The sequence below is a fragment of the Euwallacea similis genome, unplaced genomic scaffold (assembly GCF_039881205.1).
Source record: "Euwallacea similis isolate ESF13 unplaced genomic scaffold, ESF131.1 scaffold_55, whole genome shotgun sequence".
NCBI lineage: Eukaryota > Metazoa > Arthropoda > Insecta > Coleoptera > Curculionidae > Euwallacea > Euwallacea similis.
Window position 1 is genome coordinate 66494 of NW_027098680.1, and position 12036 is coordinate 78529.

General features: G+C 34.0%; 1 protein-coding gene across 1 annotated transcript; it reads right to left on the bottom strand.

Moving 5' to 3' along the window:
- Positions 1-3905: 3905 nt before the first annotated feature.
- LOC136418993 (activating signal cointegrator 1 complex subunit 2-like) lies at positions 3906-9428 on the bottom strand. The gene is given in 13 exon segments (XM_066405193.1): positions 3906-4687; positions 5213-5363; positions 5428-5593; positions 5652-5901; positions 6490-6743; positions 7246-7392; positions 7443-7628; positions 7690-7901; positions 8140-8346; positions 8407-8808; positions 8871-8951; positions 9012-9200; positions 9294-9428. Coding segments are annotated over 12 exon segments (2280 nt in total). The 5' UTR covers positions 9096-9200; positions 9294-9428; the 3' UTR covers positions 3906-4547.
- Positions 9429-12036: the final 2608 nt, after the last annotated feature.

Here is a 12036-nt window from a genome sequence, read left to right on the forward strand (position 1 = left end):
GTACTGATCCTCAGGGTTTTTCTTTGTTTCTGCTACTCCTGAAGCATGTGTCAATGGAGGTTCTATTTCTTCTATTGGGTTTACTTCTCTAGGGGGACGAGAAAGAGCATCTGCATTTAAGTTTTGTTTTACTTTTTTGTAATGGATTTCGTAATCATATTCTTGTAACTTTAGTCGCCAACGTACTAACTTTGAATTAGGTTCTTTTAGTGAGAATAACCACTGAAGAGGTTTATGATCAGTTACAATCGTGAATTTCCTACCAAAGAGATATGGCCTGAAATATTTCGTAGCCCAGACGATGGCTAAAAGCTCCTTTTCAATTGTGGAATAGTTACATTCCGCCGGATTAAGTGTTCGACTTGCGAATGAAATAGGTAGGTCTTTCCCTATAGATCCTTGCGACAATACGGCTCCTATGGCATAGTCAGAGGCATCCGTTGTCAAAACAAAGGGTTTTTTGAAGTCAGGGTATTGAAGTATGAGGTCATTGGTTAGGAGATCTTTACAAAGGTTAAATGAGTCTAAGAATGGTTTATCATGAATAATTTTTGCGCCCTTCTTTAAACATTGAGTTAGGGGTTTAGTTAATTTGGCGAAATTTTTGATGAATTTTCGGTAATAACCTACAAGTCCAAGGAATGATTTTATTTCTCTAGATGTACTTGGGGTTTTAAAGTTTTTTATTGCACTGATTTTCTTGGGATTGGGTTTTATACCATCGGGAGTGATTATATGGCCTAGAAATTCTACCGTTTTTTGGAGAAATTCGGATTTGTCCAGTTGTATTTTCATATTATAATTATTGAGCCGATCAAAAACTGTTTTTAATGAAGTTATGTGCTCTTGAAGACTAGTAGAATAGATGATTATGTCATCCATATACACTAGGCAAATCTTTCCTTGTAAACCGCGGAGGACGTTGTCCATTGCGCGTTGAAACGTCGACGGGGCATTTTTTAGTCCAAATGGCATACGTGTAAACTCATAGTGCCCGTTTTCTACATTAAAAGCTGTTTTGGGTATGCTCTTTGGGTCCATTTCTATTTGATGGAACCCGCTAGCAAGATCTAACGTAGAGAAATATTGGCTTCTTCCTAGTTTGTCTAAAATTTCGGTGATGTTAGGCAACGGATATCTATCATCTATGGTTTTCTCGTTCAACTTTCGGTCATCGATAACTATTCTCCATTTTCTTTTGCCTGAAGCGTCCATCTTCTTTGGCACTATCCAGACTGGCGAACTCCAAGGAGCATGAGAGGGCTGGATAATTCCATCTTGTAGCATTTGACTAATTTGGCTTTTAATCACTTCCTTTTGAACATATGGATAGCGGTAATTTTTTGTATGTACCGGTATCTCATCTGTAGTATTTATAACATGTTTTACTTGACTAGAGAAGGTTAAAGTGTCTCCTGGCTTGTACAGAACTTGTTGATATGAGTTTAATAGTTTGAAAAGTTGAGTTTGTTCCTCAGAATTTAAATGCTCATATCTTATAAGGGATTTTAAATATTTATTCATATTTTCCGATTTAACGGGGTTCTGGATTTTACCTTTTGTTTCCCAATTAAAAAATTCGTAATTGTTCACTTCTATGGGTTCTAGCGGTAAATTATCACCTATATCATATTCAATAGTAACGTTTTTGTTTGAATAATTAAGGATGTCTACGACATAACTTTGATTATGAACTGTTATCAAGGTGGGTTGTATTTCAATATCCTTATTACAAAAGTGGTTTACTATCCACGTTGAATCATTTGACAATGTTGTTTTGATAAGTGTTTTTTGTAAGGTTCGAGGTGGGATTTCAATCTTATGATGTTCAAAATTTTGTCTATATTTGAAAGGGATCTCTAAATAATTATTCTTTAATAACTGGTTTTTGAGATCTATATCGAGTTTTAATCTGCAAAGGTCTTTTATTCCTAAAATTCCATCATAGAATTCATGGAAGGGGTATAGGACAAAATCAATAACTTCCAATATTCCATAACATGAGAGTAAAGCGATTTTTGCCTTTTGAGTGGTTTTCTTTGTACCGGTGCAAGTTTGTAGAGTACTCGTATAGGGTCTTATTTTATCAGGGAATAATTCTTCTGCTAATGAGGGTCTTAGGAGGGATGCATGCGAACCTGTGTCGACTAACAGCTTAATTTGATGAGTAGGGATTTCAATGTAGGGTAGTTTATTGACTTGGAGACTGTTTATGTCTATCCGTAACTTGTGTGAGTCGAGGCTGCTATTTGAAAATTTTCCAGTTCGTCAAGTAAGTCAGTAGATTTCTCTTTAGGGGTTTGGTAATTATTATCTGAACTGAAATTTTCGAAATCGGATTCCTGGTTATCTTCCAAATGAGTTAATTCCTGAAACGTATACTTTGGTTGGGTCGGAAGAAATGGTTGCCGAAATTGGCGTTGAAAGGGATTTTGTTGGCCTCTATTTTGAACAAAACTCTTATGAGTCTGTGGCACATAAGAACTTACTCCTGACATTGGTTGGGGGTACTGTCTACTAACATTCGGACGTTGATTCCTGTAATTCGGGAATTGGTTTCGTGGAATAAATTTTTGTTGGGGTTGAGACTGAAATGGTCGATTTACTGGTGGGGGATTTGAAGAATAAGAATTTATTGGTTTTGGGGAATTTCTAAAGTTGTTTTGCGCGTTTGAACTTCTAAAATTCTGTGTATTAATTAAATTTGGTCTAATTGGATTGTGAGGTGTAGATTTATTTTGAGACAAATAATTGCTTTTGAAACTATTCTGGCTCATCAAAATTTCATAATTAGTGATGATATCTGTGGCTTGATCAAGATTTTGGGGATTTTGAACTATTAACAGTGTACGCAATTCATTGGGAATATTTGCTAGGAGGTTCTGTGTGGCGGTTAATTCGGTTTGGGCAATGAGAATTTGACGCGCTTCCACATTTGCAACTTCCGAGCAAATTTTTGTGTTGATTTGAGTGACTAAGGCCTTGAGTTTAAAGATATAGTCTTGAGTTGTTTCATTTCTTTTGGATAAAAAGATCAGCTGTTGTTGAAGATTAGCCCTTGTTACCGGATCGCTAAATTTTTGCCTGAGTGCTGTTTTAATATCGTTCCAACTTATTAAGTCGGGTCTCGTTAAGAGGAAATCTTCAGCTTGTTCTAAAATTTTTGATTTTATTGCCAATAATACATATTCCTGCTGTGAAACGTCATTATTAAAGTATCTTGCATGAAATGTATCGATTTGGGTGATAAATGATTCCAGTTTGGCGGGAGTTCCGTCAAAAGTTTTTAATAGTGTAACCGTAGACCTCAAAGCGTCAGCCATGTCTATATTATTAAGACAAGAATCTGTGGTACAAGTATGAAGCGATATTTCACTATAAAGTTGATCAATATGATATTCCGTAAGAGAATTAGTACTGGCTTCCGAGTTGTTTCGTATGCGCGGATAAGTAATATCACTTAAATTATGTTTCTTAAACTTTTTCATTAACTAATCTGGGATAACCTATACATTCAGAATTTAGGAATTAAAGTTCTTAACTTACAGAGCTTCTTCCTTAGTTCTGTTCTGCCAATTTTGTGCAGGGGATGTACGTTGTCCAGATTGTGGTTGTAGTGGTCACTAGCGGTTGTCACTACGTCCTGCTGGTTACCTCGCTGTGGGATTTTCCAAAAACGATGGTGGCCAGTATTACCAGGTTCGTGTTGTATCAATCCTTTCTGAACTGTTGATACAGAAAGTGCTGCCCTTCGGGAGTTGCCGGGATCACGAAAATATTACGAATTTCACTTGTAATTACTCGAACACCCGAACTTCCGATTTTATTGGTGCACCGAAAGGATCCGAACGACTGCGCCAGTTAAGTTAACTCACTAGTGACTTCACTTTTTAAAAAAACACAAATTAATAAAATAGATTATATTTGAGGTAAATGATATTGCGGTTCTAAAACAACGACACGGATGAGCTTCTGAATTAGAATTAATTATGATGCCAATGGAATGTGCTTTTATATAATAAAAATGCTGAAGATGCTGAATCTGGAACGTGTTATGATACACACGCGCGGCATGTGTTATTACCTATGGAAATGGTCATATAATTGTATACGTAATCTAAGAAACTTATTTTTCTTTTGAAAAATAATCATAAACATCATGTGATGACCCTGCACGAAAAAATATCCTTCACCAAATTGTCTAGAATTTATAATTTTGGTTAACACATTTTCGATATTTATAATAAGTATATAAATGTGATTCTATCTCTCAATCGACATCCTGAAGGTTTTCTCACCATTTATTTTCATATTAGGAATCTGACTGGGAATGGGTTTCTTTGGTACCTTTTACTTCCATTGATATACCAGTCAACAGGGATGACACCATATTTTTTCTTCTCGATTTTAATTAATTTTATTTTAAATCAATAACATTACTAAATATAAATACGGAAAAAGGAACAAATACCCCGATACTTATTTAAATTTAATAAACTACGTAGGCCTGTTGGCATGAACCAAATAAACAAATAAAATCGTGTAGATCAGGAAGGAATCATACCTCCGCTTCTCTTCCATTGTGCCCCACTTTTTCGATTATGATTGGCGCGACTGGATTTATTAACGTTCTTTTTTTGTCTGTTGAGGAGAGTGGACTTGTCTTGATTTTGACCTTTCGGTTTTCCTAAACAGACAAGAAAAATAATTGTAGCCAAGAAGATGTAAGTATTATTGTATGAAAGTCACAACTTATAAAAGCGCATCAACTCTTTTTTGTAGCGTAATGTAAATTCTTTTCCTTTCGAACGTGTGAAAAAATTGATAAATAACAGAGAAGCTCAACGTCTCATATAAACGAAGTGGAAAATTTTGCAAATATAAAATTTTAGTACACATATGCTGAATTGATAACCTGAACACGTAAAATAAGTACAAAAGTTCGGCACATGCCTATTAAAATTTTACACTTGTTAGATTTCTAATTTCAATCAATATATCAATTTTTTCTGTCTGTTACTTACTCAGGGGCAAAACATGGTTTTTAATATGCTGGAATAACATATAGGTATGTTTCACACGACACCTAATCGAACTAGGTGTAATATATGTTAAAAAGCAATAACTCAACATAAGGTAGGATAAACTATTATAATCGTAATGTTATGAAATCTTTCTGAAAAATCATTGCAGAAAAATAAAAATGGCTTACCCACTACATCTGGGACATTCCCTTGACTTGAACCACCCATGCGCACAGGCTGCTTCGCCTTATATCTATTTGCTCTTCTCTCTCTCAAAACAGCCGGATCTTCGCAGAAGTTCATTTTGTTTCTGTCTGAACTTGCTCCTTTTTCAGCCTCCTGTTGAGTGCATTTTAAAACTAAATGTCACCTCTTAAGAGGCAATAGGAAAGTTTCAACTTACCTCAACATCAGATTCTTCGTCATCCTCTGATACTTTGTCTTTTTGCCTGTTAGGGTTAAAAACCGGTATTTCCTCAGTTACAGGATTGTCAGTAATCGGTATTGTAACGTTATCGTCGTCCCGATCGTCGTACTCGTCGTCATAAATATTGTTGTAATTATATTGTCTAAAATATACGGAAGTGAATGAGACGATAGTGGTATGGCAACAGGTATCATCCTTACACTCCTTCCAATACTAAATTCTTTATTGCTTTTATTTCCGATTTATCGTCGAGTAGTATAAGTGCATCATTATATTCAGGCTTCTTCCCTCGATAAGCTAATACTGGTTTTTCTAATTCAGGTTCTGGAGGTATTCTAATACTATCAAATGGAATTTCTGTTAGATGCGGCGAAAGATTATTCTCCAATATCGCATTGATAACATCTTCGGGGTTATAATTGTACGATTGTAGACATTGTAGTACAAAGCCTGTAATAAAAAATTAGTCAAATTCATTGTTATTTCTAGAAATTCTAGAGTAGTCTAGATCAATATGCATTCTGGATTAAAAAAAAAGTATTCCTGTATATGGGCACACGTATTTTTCCATGCCGAATTGCATTTCTGTGCTATAGTCTATATGTGTATTTTAATCGTCGGAAATTCAAATCCATATCTTGACAACATGGAGTTTGAATTTCACTCATTTCCAGGAGGATCAACTTCATTTACGTATCGACAAACAAATTTTATGCTAAAATGACATTTCTGGGATTTGAAATTAGTGCTGCAAGTCCTGATCCTACTAATGATGAAGTGGCTGGAATTTTAAAAGTCCCTTCACTTAGCAACACAACCAAATTGAATAGCTTCCTAGAACTTGTGAATTTATATTTAGGATGTTTTTTTTGGGCAATAATTCAGAAGAATCAAGTTTTCAGTTTTTCATGATACTTTAGAAATCATAACGGATAAATCTATTTCAAAGTAAATCCTCAATTTGTTTATCTAGATGACAGGTCTAAAGGTTACAAATAACTACCTGATAATTAAAAAAACGTAGCAGAAATAACGTACCATCCCCTAAATGTAGGAACATATCCATAATATTCCTGATCTTTCCCTCCACTTCACTGTTTCCTTTTATTATGTCTTGCCTGGAAGAACCAGGTAGGGACTCCTCAACTTCCGATTTTTCTGACAAAGCAGGAGTGAAGTTCCTGAATACTGCTTCGACAGTTTGCCGTTTCAACTTGGAGAGCTCTATTAATTTCTTATTGCGTGGGAGCTTTTCTATACAAGATACAATGAATTGTGTACGTGTAGAATCCCTATACAAGCTCTGTTAAGAATAACATTTGCATGTGCTGAATTAAATTTTCTTAAGCCTGTTTTAAATTATCCAATTTCTTGTATAAGGTATTGGATAATTTTTTACATAACAATATTCAATATTTTATAGTTTTCACGCGAAAATGACATTCCCCTCAACTTTTTTATTTGGAAACATAGAAAAATATATCAAATAAGAAAGTAGTATAACTTTTTAAATTTTTTGGTATTGAAGAAAAAAGAATAGCACATTGTCTTTTCGAAATATGACTAAATTCTGAGTTGTTTAAATGGTATACTCAATTTGCTATTATTTCTTTACAGGAGGTCCCATAATAAATCTTAAACATAGCCAAACTAAAAAACAAATCGATACATCTTTTATATTTGAAACATTTCACACATAAACACAAAATAGTTAAGGGAAATGTACTCTCTTACATAAAAACCTGTACAATAAACTGAATAATCTGAATTTTTATGTTAAATGCAAAAGGATACACATCACAACAACTTTCAAACATTTCATTTTGTGTGGCAATATTGTATGTTGCATTATAATCACAGATAAAATAATCATCTTCTAGAGCTGTGGATAACAACTTAATGTAGGTTTCCACATGGAGTTCCTGCTTATCTGGAACACCCCTGAAATATTTTTTACTAATTGTGAAAGAAATTGTTATTGTTCCTCTCACATATATTTTAAAGCTTCATCTAAACAATGAGAGATGAATGTATGAAACAATTCCACAAATTCCGCCCTTCCCGCATTTGTTTTGTCAATGATTATTTTAAAAAGCTCCTGTTGAGTTTTACTTTCTTCCCGTTCATCAATCAACTCATAAAGTTCCTTATATATATTAACATAGATAAAGGGCAGCCTAAAATAATAACCAATGAATAACAGGAGAATTTGTTATGGGTAGTGGACGTTTTTTGTACCGATAAGCAAAGTTTTTATTAAGTGCCATTTCAATGCCGGGTTTATATACGTGGAATAACGCGCTCGATGTTTGAAGCGTGTGAAGGAGATAACTGACAACAGAATATATCCAACTAAGACTGAAACTTGGAGGTCTCTTTTCTATGGAAATAGGAATTATTGTTGCTGAGGCATCAAATCCACACACATGACCACCAATCATTTCTAAAATCTATGGAAAAAATTCTATTAACCTGATTTCTTCATTGTTACCATAATAATAATAATAATAGAACACTAAAAATAATATAAATTTTAAATAAGAACAAAAATTAAATCAAAACATCAAAAATATTTTTTTTTAATTTTAATTTGTTTATATCTGATAAATTGGGTTGATTTATGTACATTTCACAAATACAAGTTCTCTAAATCAATCTCAACATATTCTTTTTGCTATGCATACTTACAACCAGCTGCTGATCAATCATAGCATCCACCTCTTGAATATAAAACTCCACTTCAGTAGTATCTTTAAAGTACAACTCAGTAACTTTATTTATGAAAGATAAGTTAGAATCTTTATACAAAAGAGTCAAAGTTATTACAATTGGTAAAGTGAGCAATTTACTTTCTTTTAGTTTGAAAAGTCCAAATGCTACGCTCATAAATTAAATCTGAAAACAATTCAAGGGTATAGTAGTTGAAATTGAATTAACAATTGTTCAAAAACTTACCTCACTTTTGTTAAAATCCAACAATTTATCATAAACTAACAAAAATTTATTAAACACATTCCTGTACACTTCTAAATGTTCTCCATCTAAGTATTTTGATTCAAAAGGTAATACAGGATTTAAAAGAAGACTCTGAAGAGCACTAGTTAAAGAAGTTTCAAATAAAACTGTGCACCAAAACTGATGAAAATCACATTTCAACAAATAATCAAGTGAATCAATGTAAAGAGTGTTTTTCACAACAAAATTGACATTTGCTTGCTCCCAATGGGGCAGAGAGAGAGGCTCAAAATTAAAAAATACAACTTTGGGCAACCATCTTTTATCCAATGCTGGAATGACTTCAGTCTTCTTTTCAAAATATACTTGTTCCACCTCTTCAGGGGAGCTATTTAGGACGTTCTTAAATAGATAATTAAAAGAGATAAGTAATGCAACTTAACAAGTAAAATTAGAACCCTTACAAAGTTTAAAGGAACATTTTTTTTTAGTTCTCGCCATGATCTTTCAATGTGTATTTGGTTTATAGGAAGTTTGCCAGGATTCTACAAAATGGTTAAAATGTAGACTTATCTTTTGGTCAATCATTGTAATCGTTTACTTACCTTAAATACATTGATGTACTGGTAAATTGGTTCATCAAAAATATCTCCCAATTTCAATTTTGAGAGTCTAGTCCCATTACTCATAATGCAAATTCCAATATCCCCGAGTTGGTCAATGTCGTGTTCAATTCGATTTATTAACTGATTCGTATTGAAAAACTCCCTTTAATCCGGCCTTAAACTTTTTTGCTAAAAGAAATTAAGAAACTATTAGGTGTACAACTTTGCTTCCGCCGTTTTTTTTCCGAATTTCGCGATTTTATTGTAAAAAACTAATTATACCTTTAGGATCCAAAGTATTGTCCATCGCTGGCCACTACTTTCTCCCATCTTTCGGGCAGCATACGAATCCCGTGTTGAAAAAATTGGACATCTTTTGAAGCGATCCACGATTCTATCCAATTTCTTACTTCTTCATAAGACCGGAAGTGTTGGTCAGCTAGCCCATGTGCCATGGATCGAAACAAGTGATAATCAGAAGGAGCTAGGTCAGGAGAATATGGCGGGTGGGGTAGGACTTCCCATTTCAATGTTTCCAAGTATTTCTTGACCACTTGCGCAACATGGGGTCGAGCATTATCGTGCTGCAAAATCACTTTATCATGTCTCTCGTTGTATTGCAGCCGTTTCTTTTTCAATGCTCGGCTCAAACGCATTAATTGGGTTCGATAAAGAGCACCTGTGATTGTTTCAGTTGGTTGTAACAGCTCATAATATATTACGCCGAGTTGATCCCACCAAATACAGAGCATGGTTTTGGAACCATGAATAGACGGTTTGGCCGTCGACGTGGAAGCGTGGCCGGGATATCCCCAAGTCTTTTTGCGTTTGGGATTATCGTAATGAACCCATTTCTCGTCCCCAGTCACAATACGATGCAGAAATCCCTCCCGTCTTTGCCTTGCAAGCAACTGTTCACAAGCGAACAGACGCCTGTCAATATCTCTTGGTTTCAACTCGTACGGCACCCAATATCCTTGCTTCTGAATCATTCCCATGTCTTTGAGGCGTTTTGAGATTGTTTGTTGAGTCACTCCCAATGATTGTGCCAATTCTTGTTGACTTTGACACGAGTCTTCGTCAAGTAATGCTTCCAAGTTCGCATCTTGGAAAACCTTCTTTCTTCCACCGCTATGTTGGTCTTCGACGTGAAAATCACCGTTCTTGAAGCGCTGAAACCACTCACGACATGTCCTTTCACTAATAGTGGCTTCCCCATAAGTATCTGAGAGCATTCGATGAGCCTCAGCAGCAGATTTCTTCATATTGAAGCAGAAAAGTAAAACCTCCCGCAAATGACGAGAATTTGGCTCGTACACTGACATTTTCAATCGCGAATAACTTTATGATGAAGACACAAATAGACTAATATTTTTATGAGGTTATGTTAACAGGTGCCCAAGGCTCCTGCATGCCCACATGGGGTTATTTATTTCGATCATTACTTACCGCTACATACAACTATTCAAAAACGGCGGAAGCAAAGTTGTACACCTAATAGCAAAAATCTGGAATTCTTTTATAGGTTAAGATCCAGTAACAAATGATTTTCCGAAGGGTTAACTGACTATTACTGATAAGTGACAAGTTCCTACTTCAAACGTTGACGTAATATTGACTACAGGTATTATGAACATAATTAAATATACAGAATGCTAACTGGTTTGCATAAAACTACCAGCGCAATCGAGTTGATCCTTTTTGCTAACAAGTCAACTCATATCATTGTTTCTGAAAAGTCCTCAAGTTAAAAATTGGGATACTGTTTTTAACCTTTGACATTTGTCGGTAACGCCATCATTTACTGATGTCAGGTTTGACATTAAAGAAAAAAAATTCCAATAGTAATAACAAATTGAGAAATGTAAAAGTAAGTATGGAAAAAGCCGATACTAAATTAAATTTCCACAAGACAGTACTGTAGTTAACTTCAAAACCCGTAATAAGTTCAATTCATCTCCAGACAAAAAATATCATAATCTTATGAATTTATCCTGGTGTAGAAGGTCCAGGTCTCAAGGAGTCTAAGTAATTGTGCTCCACATTCATCCGTGGGGTCCCTTGGCTTAGCCTTTAACAAAAGACAATTTCGTATTAATGCAAACGTGGCATTCAACATCAAAGGAATTCAGTTTACAGCTAAATAATTTAGTGCTGCCGTTTGCATATCAACAGGAAAAATCGTATTTACAAACAAATTTGTTTAACGTCGGTAGGGAACGAAACGTGAGTCTGTAAAGATTGGAGCGAGTACTTATAAATAAAGAATTTCATAGTGCTGCAAAAACATCAAGAGCCATTTTTGTGTTAATTATTTAATATTCACATTTTGGAGATTTTGAACAATTTCTCAATATTGCTAAAAATTTTGACAAACTATTATAATAAGGATTTTGGCATAGGACATTTTCATACATGTGAAAACTTAAACTACAAATCTGCTTTCAATGCATATGTTAAAGATTACTATTAAACCTAATAATTTTTAATTAAAAAATAAATAGTAAATTTTTATCTAGTATACTGTATACATTTTAAATAATTTATTACATACTATACAGTACAAAAAATGAAATTTTTGACACTAAGACTAATTTCTATTAAAATTCTAGTTTTGAAATATCAAGCACTTGTCAAAAAATTTAAAAAATTTTTTTTCTGCAGAATGCGTTTTATGAGACAAATACGACAAAAATTATTAATGAAAACTGTCTAGAATCAACATCTATACGCCTACACTATACTTTAAAATCCTTTGGAAACCAACAAATGAAAGAAACTTATTATTCATAAATAGTACCATGGAAAAAAAGTTGGCTCAGAATTTAGAAATTTGATGTAGGGAACATACATATAGAACTACATATTGATTCTAAACAGTTGTTGTCATATTCCTTACATGAAAGGCACTTTTCAGAACAAAATAAGTTTTTTGAAATGTTCTGATATATACTTAATTTTTTCAAAACTAAAATAATTTTAGAAAGTAATTTTTAACCAAGCAAGGCTGAACCCTATAAAATGT